This window comes from Acomys russatus, chromosome 13 (genome assembly GCF_903995435.1).
Source record: "Acomys russatus chromosome 13, mAcoRus1.1, whole genome shotgun sequence".
Taxonomy (NCBI): Eukaryota; Metazoa; Chordata; class Mammalia; order Rodentia; family Muridae; genus Acomys; species Acomys russatus.
In genome coordinates, this window is record NC_067149.1 from 53,606,892 (window position 1) to 53,624,461 (window position 17,570).

A 17,570-nucleotide genomic window follows, 5' to 3' on the forward strand; every position below is an offset into this window, starting at 1 on the left:
CAGCCAACACCCTGCCAGCCTTCTTTGGCCCACTGACTTGTGCTTGTCATGAATCCCCAGTCTGCTGGGCATCATCAGGCATTAACTGTAGGATGTACTGGGCTCAGCTGCCATTAGATAATCAATGGCTGAATGTGTTCCCACTTAGGGATAATATTTTCTTCAAAGAGAGGTTCTTACTTGTTTCACTCAAAGCTGCACATGACGTTGGAATGTGTGGCGGGATCAAGGGCATGTTAACCTCTCAAGTTCTACCAGGTTGAGTCACTCAACAAAAGGTAAAGGAACACATGAAGGTTTGCTGAGCCTCTTTAGCTGAACTGGTGAGCTGACTGAACCATGGAGTCTTATGATCTGAGCATTGACTGTTGACAACATATCCTTGGATTAGCCTGATAAGACTGAGAAACTGAGGTCCAGAGAGATGAAGAGCCCTGTCCACAGTCCCATGATCAGTGCTGACACCCCAGACAAGGCACGTCTAGTCCTTTCCATAGTAGCCTAACCAAGTTGAGTTATATGTACATAGCACCCTCTGAGTGGGAGGGTCCCTCTTCTACCTTTTGAGGTGAGCAGAGGTTGGGGGCAGGAGATGCTGGGGTGGCTCAGGGGGACATTGGATATCCTAGGTCCTCATCCTGCCTCTGCTACTGAGTGGCTCTGTGATGTCAAGAGGATATAGTGCCCCCCTTCCCCCTTTTGGGCTTTGATTTTTTTCTCCCGTGAAAAAGAAAACATCCAAGACCCAGGTCTCTGGCCAGACTATTCTTGACTGTTGGCTTTTTTTTTTTTTTTTTTTTTTTTTTTTTTGGTTTTTTGAGACAGGGTTTCTCTGTGTAGCCTTGGCCATCCTGGACTCACTTTGTAGACCAGGCTGGCCTCGAACTCACAGCGATCCACCTGCCTCTGCCTCCCGAGTGCTGGGATTAAAGGCGTGCGCCACCATGCCCGGCGACTGTTGGCTTTTGACAAACTACTTCTATAGGGCAAACCTCCCCTCCCCTGGGGCCTTTCCTGGGGAAACTTACCAGCCTTTCCCTTAAACCCTGATCTTGGTCCTCCATCCTTCTTCCTACATATGGTCTCTTCCCACATCCTTCAGTGCCCTGTTCTTACTGGTGAGCCTTTTCTCATGCTGCTACATCTTCTTGTCCCTGCCCCCACCCCAGCCCCTGCGTTACTCTACATAAAGATTGAATATTCAGAATATCAGGCATTAAAGTAGGCAGGGTAAACACTGGCTCCAAACCCAGGACAGTCTGACCTAACTTTCCTTTGACCTGGAACCAACGTGCTAACTGTGGAGGGGTGGTGCAGTGGCTGTAGACAGACAGACTGGGTTTCCTGGCGGGTGCTGCAGTATGGCTCCCACAAGTCAGGCTTCTATCGTGGGCTTGTAGTGACAGGGGAGAGATGCCTGTAGAGTCCCCAGATGTAGATGCCTTTCCTGACAGTGAGGCCAAGTCCACATCCACTTCCAACCCCAGGCTTGAGATAGAAGGTTCTGATGAAGAGGAAAACTGACTCATTTGTGCCTCTGAGGAGGCTGCCACACACTGTGGGACTGTCTAAGTTTGGGTTCCTATTGCTGTGAAGAGACACCATGACCATGGCAACTCTTATAAAGGAAAACATTTAATTGCAGCTGGCTTACAGTTCAGAGGTTTAGTGCATTATCATCATGGCAGGAAGCATGGCAGCATGCAGGCAGACATGGTGCTGGAGAAGGAGCTGAGAGTTCTACATCTGGATCAACAGGCAGTAGGAAGAGAGAGTGAGCCACTGACCTGTTATAAAAAGAAAAGGAGAAAAAAATCCCAAACATGCGATTTTACCAATAAGGCTCAGGGGCCAGATATTAGCGTGAAAATCTAGTAGCTCTGAGAGGCAGAGAAAGCACCCAGCTGACCTTCCTACTCAGCTCCCATCCCCAAGGAAAAGTCAAAAGTTAAGAGCCAAAACATTTGCTAGCTCAGCTGATGGCCCAGGAGGAAAAAGCCAAAAACTAAAAGCTAAAGAGCTACTTCTTCTCCACATGGCCTTAAGTACTTAATCCCTGGCAGCTGGTTTCTTGCTCCACCTCTTGACCTAGGGTTAACTTTATTAAATCCTATGTTCAAAAAGCTCTTGGATTAAAGGTGTGTGTTAGGGCTGAATCACACAAAACAAGAAATAGGTTTTTATAGTTTACAATCTCAGGGTTCACAATGGAATCAGATACTCCCAACAAGGCCACACCTACTCCAACAAAATTGCACCTCCTAATAAGTGTGTACTCCAGGGGCCAAGCCTCTGTCATGTGGGGTAACTTCCTGGGCTCCTACACTCCATGAGAACATGGTGTGTAGACTCCTCACTTGCATGTACTATGAGGTGCAGTTTGTAGGGTCCTAACTTACTCCACCTCAGGACCCTGCCTGATCCTTCAGGAACAGCTGTCTGGGCCTGTGAAGACCTGTAGACATCAAATGATGGTTTGTGTGGAACCCTGGAACTAGAAAGACCACTGGAAATGGTCTATTTGTATCCAGCAAGATTGTGAGGGCACAGAGGCCTCCAGTGAGAGTGAGCATCAGAGACCAAACTCCCTAGCAGCCAAGACTCCTCCCCAGTGCTCAGGCCCACTGCTTCACATTGCTTCATAACCTCCCTTTTTTAACCACAGCTCAGAACCCTAAGGCATGTCCTGACAGAATGCACTCTCTTCTCTGCTGACCATAGTGAGGTCCCCATTCCACCTGACCCCTTGTCCTGCACAGAATTCCTGAGTTACCCCAGGGTTCTTCTGCAAGGTGTCATGTGGCCATATCCCCTCTCCTTCTCTCTCTCTCTCTCTCTCTCTCTCTCTCTCTCTCTCTCTCTCTCTCTCTCTCTCTCTCTCTCTCTCTCTCTCTCTCTCTTCCCCCCCCCCTCTCTCCATGGTGACAGCCTGACCTGCTTCTCCAGAAAGGCTGATGTCACTTTCCTGGGACTCTTCAGCTCAACTCTAACCCACACCACCTCCACAGTGCATTTCTAGTGACCAGTGATTCTTCACTTCAGCCATCATGTCTATTCAGCTTGTAAGTTGAAGGATGTCTCAACACCATCCTTGAACGTTTTAGCAGAACTTAGAGATTGTGAACCCCCAATTTAGTTCCTTCAAACCTCCAACCCCCTCAGCATACAAAGAACTGAACCTCTAAAACTGAGGTGAAATGACATCATCAAGGTCATACTGAGAACCCGGGCCTCCTCAGGCTTGTACCTCTAAACTTCGGATGGCCTTAAAGCTCATTTGTTCCAGGCCCTTTGATCCCAAACTATTCTACTGTCTCTTCTGTTGAGCTCTTGTTCTCCTGCCAGGGTATCTGGGTCTGTCACTCCATCCTCACCTCGTGTCATCCTTGTGTTCTCTCCCTGTGCACCCAGCCTCTCTTGGCTTGCCTATGTCCTTCTCCAGCTGCCTGTCTGATGCTGCACAGAGAAACGCCCTTTGGTCCAGGGGGGTTTTGTACCCAGCTCACCACAGCATAGAACACATTTGTCCAGCCCTCACTCCCTGCAAAATAAAGACTTTGTCCATCATCTAGCAACCAACTAAGATAGCAGAGCTGGCTGGTTGGAGACAGCCAAGACCAGCTGTCCGCAGCTACACCCACCTGCCCTCTCCCAGTTTTCAATGCCAGCAACAGGAAGCTCCATTCTTGGGGCTTCGGGCTTTCTGAGTGGTTCCAGATCTGGCCCTGCAGGTGCAAAAACCATCGTTGGTTGCTCAAAGAGGGCTTCTCCAGAGCATAGAGTTAGGATACCCCTCCCTCTTATGTTTTTAATTAAGAAGAAAACATGCCCTCACTTCAGCAGCCAGTAGCTGTCATCTCTTTTGATGGGTACACATGGCCATGGACTGCCTGGGTGCTCCTGGAAAGGAGGTTGGAAATGGAGTGGGGAGCCTCATCCTAGCTGCCAGCCCAGGGAAGGGAGGAACCCTCATTGTACTTACTTCTCATCTCTCCATGGTGTGTGTGTGTGTGTGTGTGTGTGTGTGTGTGTGTGTGTAACTCTATTGTGTGGTCTTCAAACATGACCTTTGTACATAATAGCGATGTCACACAAAATGAAGCAGGGCTGCTTGCAGCCCACAATATGTACCCCATGGTATTTAATGTGTGGTCAAGCCAATTATTCATCTTTCAGTGTGACTCAGAGAAGTCATAAGTAGGACAACCCTGCACTGAGATATTTTTCAGCTCTGAGGATTGCTGGGGTACAGACTGCATGCTACTGACCTGCCCCTGGCCTTCTGGGTAGTCCAGCCCAGGTAGAGTCACGTAACTGGAGAGATGATTATGAATGGTGTGATAGTGATCTAGAGTCTTAGACCCTTCTCAAGGGTGTGAGTACTGCCTTTGCCCTCACCCCCACCCCCACCCCACCCCACCCCCACCCCTGCCCCCACCCCAACCCCAACCCCACCCCTGCCCCCACCACCCCCACCACCACCCCTGCCACCACCCCTGCCCGAGCCCCCACTCCCACCCCCGCCCCCGGCCCCACCCCCATCCCCACCCCCACCCACGCCCACGCCCCCACCCCCCACCTCACCCCCACCACTCTCCCACTTCTCTGTTCTTTCCATTGCCTGTCAGCCCCTCCCCTCCCCCATCTGCTCCTCCTCCACATCCATTATCTGATAGTAATATTGAAGTATCTTTCATCCCCTCAGGATGTTTGAATTTATTAGGGACATTTTGAAAGTAGTTTCACCAAAAGACAAGAATGAGAGAGGTAAGGTACAGAGGAAGGAGGGGTGGAATAAATGTGGCAACAGTCATTATCCCAATCAGGAAGTTATCTGCTCCTTGCATGTTACTTGTGTGTAGTGGGGGGGGGGGGCAGCTGGCATGACTTTATTCAGTGTCCCAGAGTAGGTGCATGATGGTACAGCAAGGATCCTGCAGCAAAGGCAGGTTCAGTGACGTTACTAAGTCCCACAGTCCAAGACAAGGCCATGCCCTCAAAGTTCATGCCTCCCCAGTCCATTTTTTTCTCTCATTGTCCCCAGGCACTACCAAGGAAAGGTTGCCTCCTGTGGTTCTAGACGTGAAGACATCGTCCCCTGGCTCGAAACTGAGGGGAGTCCATGACCAAGGCAGCTCTCACAGGCTTGTTTCGCCTTGCAGGCATTGACTACCGCGTGAAGACAGTCACTGTGGACAATGTACAGGTGGCCCTGCAGCTGTGGGACACTGCAGGGCAGGAAAGGTAAGGTGCTACCTACACAGGTCCCAGGCCAGGCCGGGGTTCCCAAGGAAGGCACACACCTGAAGGTGGCTCTCCCATGGCAGGTATCGGTGTGTCACCCAGCAGTTCTTCAGAAAGGCTGACGGTGTGGTTGTTATGTATGACCTCACAGCCAAGCAATCCTTCCTGTCCATCCGGCAGTGGCTGAGCAGCGTGGAGGTGAGCAGCTACCTTCCTTCCTGGACTCTCCTCTGCTCCCTAACTCTCCTTTCTGGCCCTGTGTATATTCACAGCTTGGTCCTCGGCTTGCCTGCCTATTCCAGGTTCTTCCTCCTTTTTGGCCCTGATGTCTGACTTCTTCTACCCAAAGCTGCCCCTCCCTTAGCATCATCACTCAGCTGGACCATGCCCTTTGTCAGCTGCCAATGTGCATGTCTCTCATCACCAAGAAAATTAAGGGCTAGAATGTAAATAGATTTAGGGGTTTCTGAGGGAGTTGTCTAATACAAATCATCCTCCTGTCCCTAAGTTTTGAAATGCCATGGGTTGTCTCTTCACCTAACTAATGAAGGAGGCAAATGAACTTTTGAACTTTGAAATCCATGGCATGATTCTCCTCCTCCTCCTAGCATCATCATCATCATCATCACCCTTCTTCCCCTCCCCTTCCTTCTCTTCCTATTGTCATCATCATCTTTCTTTTTCTTCTTCTCCTCTTGACCCCTCCTTCTCCTCCTCCACCCTCCTTCCCTTCTTCTTGATCTACTTTCTTTGTTGTTGGCAGCACAAGGAGAAATGTTGCTGATGATGCAGTCCAGTGGGTTTTTTAAGACCTTCATCCTTGGAGCCCTGGAATCAGGCTGACATTTTTTTAGAGAGCGGGGCAGGGCAGGGCAGGGCAGGGAAAGGTTTAGAGGTCACAGTTTGGGGCCCTACATTCTCCTTTCTCAGTCCTAGCTGCTCATCAGGTTTCCAGCTTTGTGCATTCGAGGTCTGCATACATTAGATAGCAGGGATTCCACTTGAAAATAGTCATTCTGGTAAAATCTACTATAACCTATCACATCTCAAGACGAAGAAGCTGAGCTGATAACTTCTCCAAGGCTATTTGTTCTTTCTTTCCGTAGCCTCAGACATCCCCACACACAACCAGGTTGGGATCTGAGCCAGGATGTCCTAATGTCTGTCCCTGATGACAGTGAGAGGGACAAACACCACGGGCCTGTGCTCTCTGCTGTCACTGGGGGTGTCCCTAGTCTATAGGGCTTCCAGAGAGGCTGGGATCCTACCAGAGAGACAGAGGTCAGGCTGAGTCTGGTGAGCAGGAAGAAATCTTAGAAGGCGTTGTTACAGACTTGAGTACGGGTTTGGTCCTTCTCCACACAGCTGAGCACTTGGGTGCCTCTCTCTGGTAGAAGGGGTTGTCAGACGTGCCCCACAGGATCCTTGAGTCACCCATGGGCTTTGGCACCAGGCTGAGGTGGTAAATTGTACATTGCTAACTTGGGATCATTGAAGTGTGGGTAATTTGTAGTCTGAGGCTTGTCTTTTAACGTTTGACAGAAGGTGTGGCTGAACTCTGAAGGAACTCTCAGTGACACTGCCTGAGCACTGGGCTCACCTGAGCAACACCGATGGCAAGGCCTTCCCTATAGACAGACTAGTCTTGGGCCTGGAAATTCAAAACAAAACAGAACAAACCAAAAATAGCTGTCCAGATGATTTTTGACTTTCAGCTGCCATAGTTTCCACCCCAAACAAGTGCTCTTTAAACTTCTTCATACCTGGAAGTCTCCTGGGGGGGGGGGTCTCTTTAAAAGGTAGACCCATTCGCAGATGCAAGAGGCATTGGAAATGAGACTTGCAATTTCTCCCTACTTCACAGGGAGGCCAGCGCTACTATTCCACTCTCAGAATAGCAAGGCTCTGAGTCATTCACAAAGCACCTCAGACCACTCACCAAGACATTGCTGAACATGGGCCATGTGCCCAGCACTCTGGACCTGAGAGGCTGGCCTAGGAAAGGCATCCAGTTCTGTGGCTCAAGAGTTTCAGGAGGAAGTGTAGGAGGCTGTGCCAAGTGGCTGACTGTGTGTTGAAGGTATGGAAAAGAAGCACCATAGATGCAGTTATTTTCCCCCATTCTTGAAAAGCTAAGTCATTCTGCCTTGGCAACCAGCAATCAGATGTGTCAGGTGATAGATTAAAACTTGACACCTAATTTGATCTGAGGGGAACTGAAAATAATAAGTACTTTATATTTGTGGGGAACCTTTTTTTTTTTTCCAAAAAGCTCAGAGCACTTTGCCAACTTCCTTGCCTGGAGAAGGAGGGCGGGAGGAGCTATAATAACAATCTTCAGGGCTTGAAGCCTTGTTATTAACTGAACAGTGGCCAGCTGTTCCCACTGCCACCCCCTTCCACCTGAAGCCCAGGGAACAAGGCCTTAAGTTGCCATGGCATTTGCCATGAATGGGAAAGATATGGTGTGGGGAATGGTTATGGGGGAGGGAACGGGTGCTCAGGACAGGAGGCACAGCTCCCAGGAAAGGAAGTTCTTACCCTCTCACCTCAGCCACTTCCTGGCCCTGACGCTTGGGCCAACTATTCACTGAGGGACAGGACCCTACTCAAAATCTTCAGCGCATACCACTGAATTCCTAGGTGACCCATGACAGAACAGTATAAATGAGAGGACTTGAGGTTCCTTCCAACTTGAAGGAAATCAGAGGTCTCTCACATATGAGAACATCTGGAGAGTTGCTCTGTGGCTCTCATATTACATCAATAATATCTAAAGAAATTGTATATGAAGAAAACCTCACTTAGCTCACTGTTTGGGGAGACCAAGAGTGTGATGCTAGGGCTGGCTTAGCTCTGGCAGAACCCTCTTAATTATATTCCACCATGGTGGATCTTATCATGGTGGGAGGTGATAGTGGAGGTGGGGGGGAGAGAAAGAGAAGTGGAAGGGCCAGGCTTGCTCTCTTGTGACTCTCTGACAAGAGCTAACTCGAGCTAAGCCACGGTGGCACGCATATACCTTTAACCCCAGCACTCAAGGAGGCAGAGCCAGATGGATCTCTCTAAGTTCCAGGCCAGCCTGGTCTATAGAGTGAATTCCAGGACAGCCAAGGCTACACAAAGAAACCCCGTCTCAAACAAACAAGAAGAATTGGCCAGGGACTCTAGACAACTACCTCACTTCCTTCTAAGTGACCCCATACTTTCTACTAGGCCCTATTTCTCCCACTTTCATCACACAGAAAACAGAGTCTTTTGGGATCAGCCTCAACCAAAGAACAGGAGTGCCGTGTGTGATGAAGTGGTTCTGCCCCCACAGATCCTCTCCTGCCTCACCCTCCTAGCCCTCCCCACACCAGGGCAGCTCCACCCTGCCTGCAAGCCTTGTTCAAAAGATGCTTGAGCTTGGCCCAGCCATAGTCCATGATGACTGGACTGTGAGATTTTAGGAAGTCAAGGCAAGCAGTCTTTCCTGCCAGCTCTGCATCCCCAGCCCACTGGCCGTTTCCTCACCACTAGGAGGCTGGATCTAACCATTCCAGTTTGGAGGAGAAAGCAGTTGGACAAACTAGACATCTGAGGATCCTCAAGAGCCTGCATCAGGCAGAGGAGACAGACCCGGGTATAGCATCGTGGCCTGGCATGTCCTACAAGTCCAGGTTGTCAATCACCAGTGTCTGTTCTGCTTATTGAATTTAACATTTAGTTTTTGTTTTTTAAGCATCTAGTTAGCAGCATATAGTAAAACCTATACATTAAAAAAATAAAGCTGGGCGGTGGTGGTGCACGCCTTTAATCCCAGCACTCGGGAGGCAGAGGCAGGTGGATTACTATGAGTTCGAGGCCAGCCTGGTCTACAAAGCAAGTCCAGGACAGCCAAGGCTATATAGAGAAACCCTGTCTTGAAAAAACAAACAAGCAAACAAACAAAACAAAGAAAGAAAATAAAAGAATGGATGGAAAGGTGAATCCATATGGACCAGCATCTCTGAGCTAAACAAACAAACAACACACACACACACACACACACACACACACACACACACACACCTCACTTTGGAGAACAGAGCAAGGAAGCGACTTGCGCGAAGGCATCCACAGCTTGTGAGGCACAGCTGGAGCCAGGGCCTGGGTTCTCCACGGCACTGTGCTTCTCTCATGGCCCATGCTGACATCTGCTAATGCACAGGTAGGTGCGTTTGTCTCATTTCCAGGCCTTCTTGCTCCAGTCCCAAAGCAGAGCAACTCTACAACCATAGAGGTTTGGGCCCACTTCCCTCACCCCTCATAGCTGCAAGTGAAATCTCAGCCTGTGATCTTTGTCCTTGGCAACAATGTACAGCAGGGAGCAAAAAATAGCAGTTTGATTGTCCCCCCCCCCCCCACATTCCAAATTGAACTTGAAGTGCTGGCAGTTTAAAACTAACTATACAAATAAATCTTGTTTTGACTCATAGTCCAGGGGATGGATAAATATGGAAACCCTCAAGATATAATTTTGCAGTCATTTTTTTTCTTAGCATAACGGCATGGTTTAATGTGCTGAGAAAAAAAATTTTTTTTCTGGCTCCAGAGAAATAGCAGCATTCTCCTAGCTAAGTGCTTTATCGTGTCTCCAGCAAGCAGATATTCACACACATTTGTGCATGTGTGTGCGTGCATGTACACACACACACACACGCACACACACACACATACACACACGCACACACACACTAGCAGCTGTATACCCAGGGCTGAGTGACAGTCCCTTGCTCAGAGTTGACAGCTCTTGTTTGGTAAAGTTAGAGATGGATAATTTTAAATTTCAACAAATCCATCTTCCATCATGCTCAAATATAGAGAATGGCAGCCATGGCAATCAAAGGTGTAGAGAGATTTTTCTCTGTTAGAACATTCTAGAATAGAGACTTTTAGGAAGCTTCTTTCAAAGATCAGAGACCAGAGGAGATTCAGAGAGCAGACGCTACTGGAGGCTTCATCAAGGGAAAAAGTGGCAGCACCCAGTCTCCTAAGGACATATTATATGCCTGGCCAGTGAGCTAAGAGCTGTCAAACTGGCCTGCGGTGCATATTCTGGGATTCTAGAGCATTATCCACAACACAGGTTACTGTGAACCTACTCACCGAAGTCCCCCCCTGGCTTAGTAGAGGTGCACTTTGTATTTTCAAAGGAGGTGTGGGGCTGGAGGCCTACCCCAGTGGGAGAGTGCCAGCCTTGCACGGGAAAGGCCCTACATTCTATTCCCAACACCAAATAATGATAACAAATTAAAACAATGATAAAATATAAAAGGAAAGTTGTGCAGCATCTACTAGGTAATGCTGTGTCTCTTTGTACCAAAGAGCACAAGACAGGCAGGAAACCTAGTTAGAAATAAGCAAAGCATAATCTTTAGGCAGGTAGAACAGAAAGGATTCCAAGACAGACATCCAAGACCAAGCTTCCTCACTACTCTGTAGGTGATGGGGCCAAGGTGACAAGGACTGACCACTCGTCACAGTTAGCACACCCTCTGGCCTTGTGTGAGCTCAACTGCCTTAGAGCTGGGGGCCTTGTCCTCTCCTTTCAGGGCAGCCCACAGAAGGGAAGCGAGTTGTCCACAGTGTTTGTGCAGCAGACGAGCAAGCAAAGGATGGAAATGGGATGCAGCTGGGCCCCTGGCTTATTCTGCTCTTTCTAAACTCTCCCCTTTCTCTCTCTAGGAACAGCTCTCAAAGCAGTTTGTCCTTCTCCCCCAGTGTGGTGCTGTTTGCTCAGCAGAAGGAACACAGCAGGCTTGAGAGTGGGGGGGGGGGGCGCCTCATCCTATATTCACCCCCTTTGCAAGGAAGGAAGTTGCACCCCTGGCCCGTTCCACTTCGTGTTAAACCTAGTCTGGAGTCTGTCCCAAGATTCCAGGTCTGATGCTCATATTTTCAGAGCTTCCATGTCAAGAAATCCCACAAACCTTAGTCATCCCTCACGCAGAAGTCTACAAATATATCTTTCTCGTGTGCTCTAAACAGCAAGTCTTTTGGCCCAGTTCCCTGCCTGCATCCTCCTCTTTCCTTCCCTCTTATGTGAAAAACTTTGCATAAGGATTCTGCTGCCTGAGCGGCTGCAGGATGGATAGGGTATTCCCATTAACTAACAGTCAGCTAGTAGGGAGCCCAGCAATCTGCCTGTGCTTCTTCCTTTGGAATAATTGAATGATGGTACAATTTACTTATCAACTACCCATGTGATTTAATTTATTTTGGTGGGTCAGGAGACAGGAGACAGCATTGTGAATATAAATTACCCTCTTCCCAGTGGGTACCATTTTTTTTTTTTTAGAGCGTTCTATCTAGTAACATACCAGGCTGCAGAGTAGTCACTAGTAATGTGAACGCTAGAGAAGAAAGTCAGAGGGTGACAGACCTGTGTGCTAAGTGGGCTTCATCTCCCTCGCTGTGTGGTCCTCCGAGCCTGATGTCCCCATTTAGCTAACGAGAATTACTTTCTCCTACTGAACTGCAGTAAAAACGAATGTGTGGATTAAGGAAGCAGGGAGGATTTAATTTCAGAGGTAATTGCATTTAAACTTTAAAACAGGTGTTCTGATCAGATGTACTTTAGCCGTTTGTGTGAAATGCTGAGGTAAAGCAGTGAGACTTTTGGCAAAGCCATAACTCAGGATTATAAGCGTTTATTATCCCAGAGACCCTCTATTTAGCAAAACGTTTAGCTACAGTGAATAACTATTTGTTACCAAATTATGATTTAAAACCCCTAATTAAATATTTCACAAAGTAAAAATAACAACCTTACTGGGAGCACTACCGTATTTACTCACAGCATGGCTAGGAGTCCTAGGCCCATCGTTCTGCCTCTGGGGAGCTACATGTAGCACCTCCTTTTTTTTTTTTTTTCAGATGGGGCAGAGCACCCAGGACATGGCTAATCTCCCACAGCCACCACACGAGCAAATACAGCTAAGCACCTTGTGTGAAATCATCACTTCTGGCCAGCGAAGTGCAGCTGTCATGTCACATAGCTCTTCCTTAAGCTAGGCCTTAGGAGTCAAAGCTCCCAGTAGCGTGAGTCCATAGTGTGTGACCCCTGTTAGGCTCACAGAACCCACTTATGGAGGAGCTCTTTGGCACAGTGCCATGACTCAGATTTGGATGTCCTCTCAGGGAGCTCATGTGTCACAGACACTCGAGATGCCACTTCCCATCCAAGCACACACAGATCAGCTCTAACCTACGCTGACTAATATCCTAGTTTTTCTTTTCCTGGCTTGTTAGACTGAGTCTGGTCACTTAGCAAGGCTCTCCATGGTACTAAAAAGCATGGAAGGGGTACACGATCCCTTGGTGTCCACAGCCCTGCGGCCGCCTCCTCAGCACAAGCCAGAAGTCAACGTGCTTTATGCAAGAGTCAAAAAGGGTGGTGAGAGGAGACAGATCATTGCGTGGACCAGGGGTATGCTGGGAAGGGAGAAAAGGAGACAGACTCTCTGGATGACAGGAGTCTCACTCCCCCTTGCTGGGCTTTCTGTCACATGCTGTGCCTGGATCTTTGCAGGCAGCCCTGTGAGCCTGCTGTCTGGCATCATCCAGGGAGGCTTCTCTCAGTGGAGGAATGATCTGTTCTGCAGGAAGCTGTGGGAGACCGAATTCCTGTTCTGCTGCTGGGCAATAAGCTTGACAATGAGAAGGAGCGGGAAGTCCCATGGGGCCTGGGAGAGCAGCTCGCCAAGGTAAAAAAAAAAAAAAAAAAAAAAAAAAAAGCCTGTATTTCCCTCTTTCTGGACAGGGTGGAGACCTCCACCATTCAGGAATTAGGCCCAAGAGCCTTGGTGGGAACTTGTGGAAGCCCCATTGAAGGGAAGCGTTTGAGCAGATGGGTGTCTTGGTGTCATGGGAATGACTCGGGTCCTATGTATGCACAAGTGCAGAGAGGCACAGATATAAGATGGCGCTGCCTTCAGAGCACCGAGTAGGAGAAATGTCCTAAAGCCTCTTATATGTGAAGCATGGAGTCCCAAATCCTAAGAACGCAGGAGACTCTTCCTTCTAATCCTACTCTGATCCTGGACTCCCACCATCTGTATATATCTCCATTTGATCATCCTTGAGGATGAAAACTACCAGGCAACGGTGTGGACCACTCTGCCACAGAATATTTTTGATGTAAGATGGAGCCTCAAAGCTCAGAACTGAAGAAAAACTCAAGGGAGGTACTGGAAAGTTTCAAAAGTATCAGCCTCTGGGCTCAGGAACAGTACCAGCAGGAGCCAGCAGCATTGTGTGTGTGTGTGTGTGTGTGTGTGTGTGCGTGCGTGCGCGCGCGCGTGCGTGCGTGAGAGTGGGTGAGTGAGAGAGAGAGAGAGAGAGAGAGAGAGAGAGATCAGGGCTCCTCCTGTGGCTCCTTTCTCGTCTCTGTTTTCATGGCTCTGTGTCTAGGAGGAAGGATGCCCTGCATCCCTGTGGTTTATGATTCCTGAGCTTTTTACTCAAAGCAGGACTTGTCCTCTGAGCCTGAAGTGAGCACAAATGATAAGAAGCAAAGGAATAAGGATGATCAAGGGCCTGACTGGTGTCTGAGCAGGGTCACTGGGCAGTCACATGTCCACAGTTCTGAAATCCAGATGCTTTGAAGATAGTCCATCTGTCAGGAATTCTGACTGGAACTAACATGAGGCTACTTATGGACTCTGTCTCAGTTATAGTGAATATCAAAATGCCTCATTGAAGAAATATTAATATATTTGATTATAGAATGCTGTCCCAGAACCACTGGGGGTATTATGTAATATATAGTATGTATGTGTATTACCTATATAAAATTAAAAATTTAGAATTTCCAAATACATTTAGATAAAATTATTTCAGCCAAGGAGTACAGACCTGAATAATAATAATAATAATAATAATAATAATAATAATAATAATAATAATAATAATGCTATTATTACCCAATTTTCTTTTATGCTCTCTATATTTCATTTTTGATTCTATTTTTGTATTACAATAAGGCCTCATATAGCTCAGGCTAACCTTGAACTCTGACCTTTCTGCTTCTACCTTCAAGTGCTAGGATTACGGATGTATGCCACTGTGCCCTATTTATGTAGGACTTCATGCATACCAGATGAGCACTCTACCAAATGAGCCATATCGAGTAATCCATATTTTTTTCAATTGATAAAACAAACAACATGGAGACAGGAGTGGAATGATTCATCTCAAGTATGGTAGTGGTAGGGCTAGCAGTTGAAGCTGAAAGACAAGTCATGCCTTCCAGTCTAGGTTCTGGGCCTTTCTATTTACACCTCCATCCTTACACCCTCCTCCAGTCAGTGTTGGACAGAAAGGACACAGTCAGATATAAAACATATGGGGCCAAGGGGCATAAGCCAGAGCAGGGCTGAAGAGCACTGAGCTGGAAGCTGCTGTTTTCAAAGCCTCCTGAGCTGCAGTCTTTAGCATGCCTCACTCACCTGGCCCAGGTCACCACAGACGCCAACCTCCAAAGAGCATCCAAACCCGAGCTCAGTTCCATCAGCATTGTTGGCATGAAGCAAGTGACCTATTCCTGGAAGTGATCAAAAGACATGGGGTCCTTGGCCAAGAGCCCTCATGGACACAGCCCTCTGCGTGATGATGATGGACAGCTGCCCCATCAGCCTATGCTCAACAGCCTAAGACGTCTGCCCAAGGTCCACAGAGGAGCAGGGGAGCCCTGCTGTTCATTAAATGCCTGACCTAAGTGGACCTGCCGCATTGCCTCTCTAGGCTCAGTTTTCCCGCCTGGAAAGTGGGAACAGTGTTGCCTACCCTGGCCTTTCTACGTGCTTCAAAGGCTGATGTCAACCCGACATAGACAAGTACATTCTAGACCAAGCTGCAGGAAGCTGGAAGGCACAAGACCACACTAGTTTGTTATCGTAGCACCGTTATAGCTTGCTGATAGCTACATAGAGAGCTAGCATCCATTAAGGGCCTAAGGAGAAAGAAACCAAGCAGGTCAGGAGAGGAGGCAAAGGCTATAGGTAGGGTCAGAGGACTTTCTTTTCATCATCCTCTGCTTCCCCACCTCCTCTGGTCCTTCCCCCACCCCTCAAGTCCTCTGCTCTGATTCCAGGAGAACAATTTGATCTTCTATGAATGCAGTGCCTGCTCAGGTCACAACGCCAAAGAGTCTCTGCTCCACCTGGCCAGGTAAGAAAGGCGCCCAGCGAGCAAAACATGCTGCTGAGCTCCTCTGCAGTCCGCCTGGTGATGCCAGTCTACCCTTTCTAAGCCCCATTCAGGCCATATCTGGGCCTCTTTTTCTGCCTTCCTGAGCCCCAAAGTGTGGGCACAACTGGGACTTCATGGGAGATGGTGGGTGCCAAAGCCAGCCTTCTGAAACAATATTGAGGTGAAGAAATATGTTCCTGCCTGTCAGCTATACTGCAGTCCCCTTGAGTCTCAGACGCTGCCATTTATCCAGGAAACACACCTGCGGAGTGTCCCATCACAGGTCCCCCTTACCACTGGCTTATATCACAATGGGATTAGTTGAGGGCCGGCCTGGAGGCAGGTGGAGTTTCCAGTGGAGAGTGAGGAACCAGAGAGAGACGGGGCTGTGAGAAAATAAATGGAGCAGAGTACCCCCACAAAGGCAGGAACAGTGCTGAAAGGACTACTTACATATAGACTCATTCCCTCAAGAGCCTGCCTACACCAAAAATTAGGAAAACCAAACCACACCAGGAGCCTTTTCAATACTCAGGCTTCTCTCTGTCCCTCCATCCACCATGTACTGAAGAATGCCTGGTATTTACCCTCAACACTCATTCTGGGGCATCTGAAAATATTCGACTTTGAGTCATTAAGACTCAAGAACAAGTCTTCTCTATATTAGACAGTCTGTGGGTTATGGCTTATACTGAGGAGGAAAGTTCTAGACCTTTCTCTGCCATTGACTCAATGACTACATTTGGGAATGGAAAAAAAGCCACGCACACCTTCCCTGCCTAACAGGTTGTGGAAATCAAAGGAGACACAGGAGGTAAAAGTGCCTGGGAAGCCCAGAGCAGGGACAAGATCTTTCCTGTTCCTGTCACCTCTAGCCTTCTGTGTTTAACGTGGAGCCATGGCCACGGGCACCAACCAGTCACGAATATTTGCTGAGCTTCAGTTGTGTGCAGGTCACTGTGGTAGTTGCAGAGTCACCAGGACTAAGACAGTGTCGGTCTTTACACCTATGCATGAGACCCTGAGTGATGGAGTCACTTAGAGGGATTAGGGTGCTATTAGGGACAGAGGCTCACCAGGATAAGCCAGCGTAGCCCCAGTAAAAGTGTCTTGAAGAGTCCATGGCGACGGAGCTCCCCAGCCTTGCAGTCACAGTCATGCATCTGTGTGGTCAGAGGAAAACACTTAAACACTGATGCTCAAGTGGGGGCCACTGGTTCCCGGGGCCAGTCGACCCCCCCCCCCTGCCACCTAGAAGTTTCTCTCCTGCTGACACCATCTCTTCTCCCTCCACCCCTGACTGCCCAGGTCCCTGAAGGAGCAAGAGGACACAGTAAGGAAGGGCGTCATTCAGGTTGGCCCCCCTGCCAAGAAGAAATCCTGTTGTGGCTGACAGTGGGCCCTCCTCACCAATCTTACCCATGCCATGGCCATCTTCAGCCAACAGTCCTCCAAAAGCCCAAGGTCACATGACTACTTAAACTGCAGCTCTTATGCAGCAACACCTAGCAAGGCCCATCCTGCCGTGTCCTTGTTGGTTACTTGCCTCCCCCGATGGAAGGAGGCACCTGCAGCCAGGAAGCCTACATTTTTGTTTCCTAAAATCTGCACCCGCTTCTCTTCTACACTCCCTGCCCCCCCCCCAATATCCACTTCTTTTTCCTCTCCCCCAATGTGGTTTTCTGGAGGAAAGGAGCAGATGGGCTTTTCCAGAAAAGTCACCACATGCCTTCTCCACCTCCCTTCTCTGCTTTCTATGCTCTCAGGAGTCTCTGCACAGTTGTTGCCATGGCAACTGTGCAGGGGCAACTCACTGCTTCTTGAAGACCCAAGATGTGTCATCTAGGTGATGTGGGAGTAGCCTGTCTTGCTTTGGCCCTTCTTCTCCGGAAATCAGAGAGCTGCTCTTGGTACACACATCATGGACCTTGAGACACTCGAGTATCTGCTCCAGCAACCATGGCTCCCTCTGCTTCTCCACTGCACCTCCTGGATCTATGCGTGTGGATCTCTGCAGTGTGCTTCCTAATGACCCTGCAACTGACTCTAGGGTGAACAGTGGGTGACAACTCAATGCCTGGGTTACACAGCAGGCATATTTCATACTTACA

The 17,570-nt window shown here is 48.7% G+C and overlaps 1 protein-coding gene across 1 annotated transcript in view; it reads left to right on the top strand.

The window, feature by feature from the left end:
- The window catches only part of Cracr2a (calcium release activated channel regulator 2A), a 103,790-nt gene extending 86,762 nt beyond the window's left edge, over positions 1–17,028 (top strand). The window contains exons 14-18 of the mRNA XM_051155429.1: positions 5,163–5,244; positions 5,328–5,442; positions 12,873–12,974; positions 15,362–15,438; positions 16,768–17,028. Coding sequence (XP_051011386.1) covers positions 5,163–5,244; positions 5,328–5,442; positions 12,873–12,974; positions 15,362–15,438; positions 16,768–16,852 — 461 coding nt within the window. The 3' untranslated portion in view covers positions 16,853–17,028. The remainder of the gene's footprint in view (positions 1–5,162; positions 5,245–5,327; positions 5,443–12,872; positions 12,975–15,361; positions 15,439–16,767) is intronic.
- Positions 17,029–17,570: the final 542 nt, after the last annotated feature.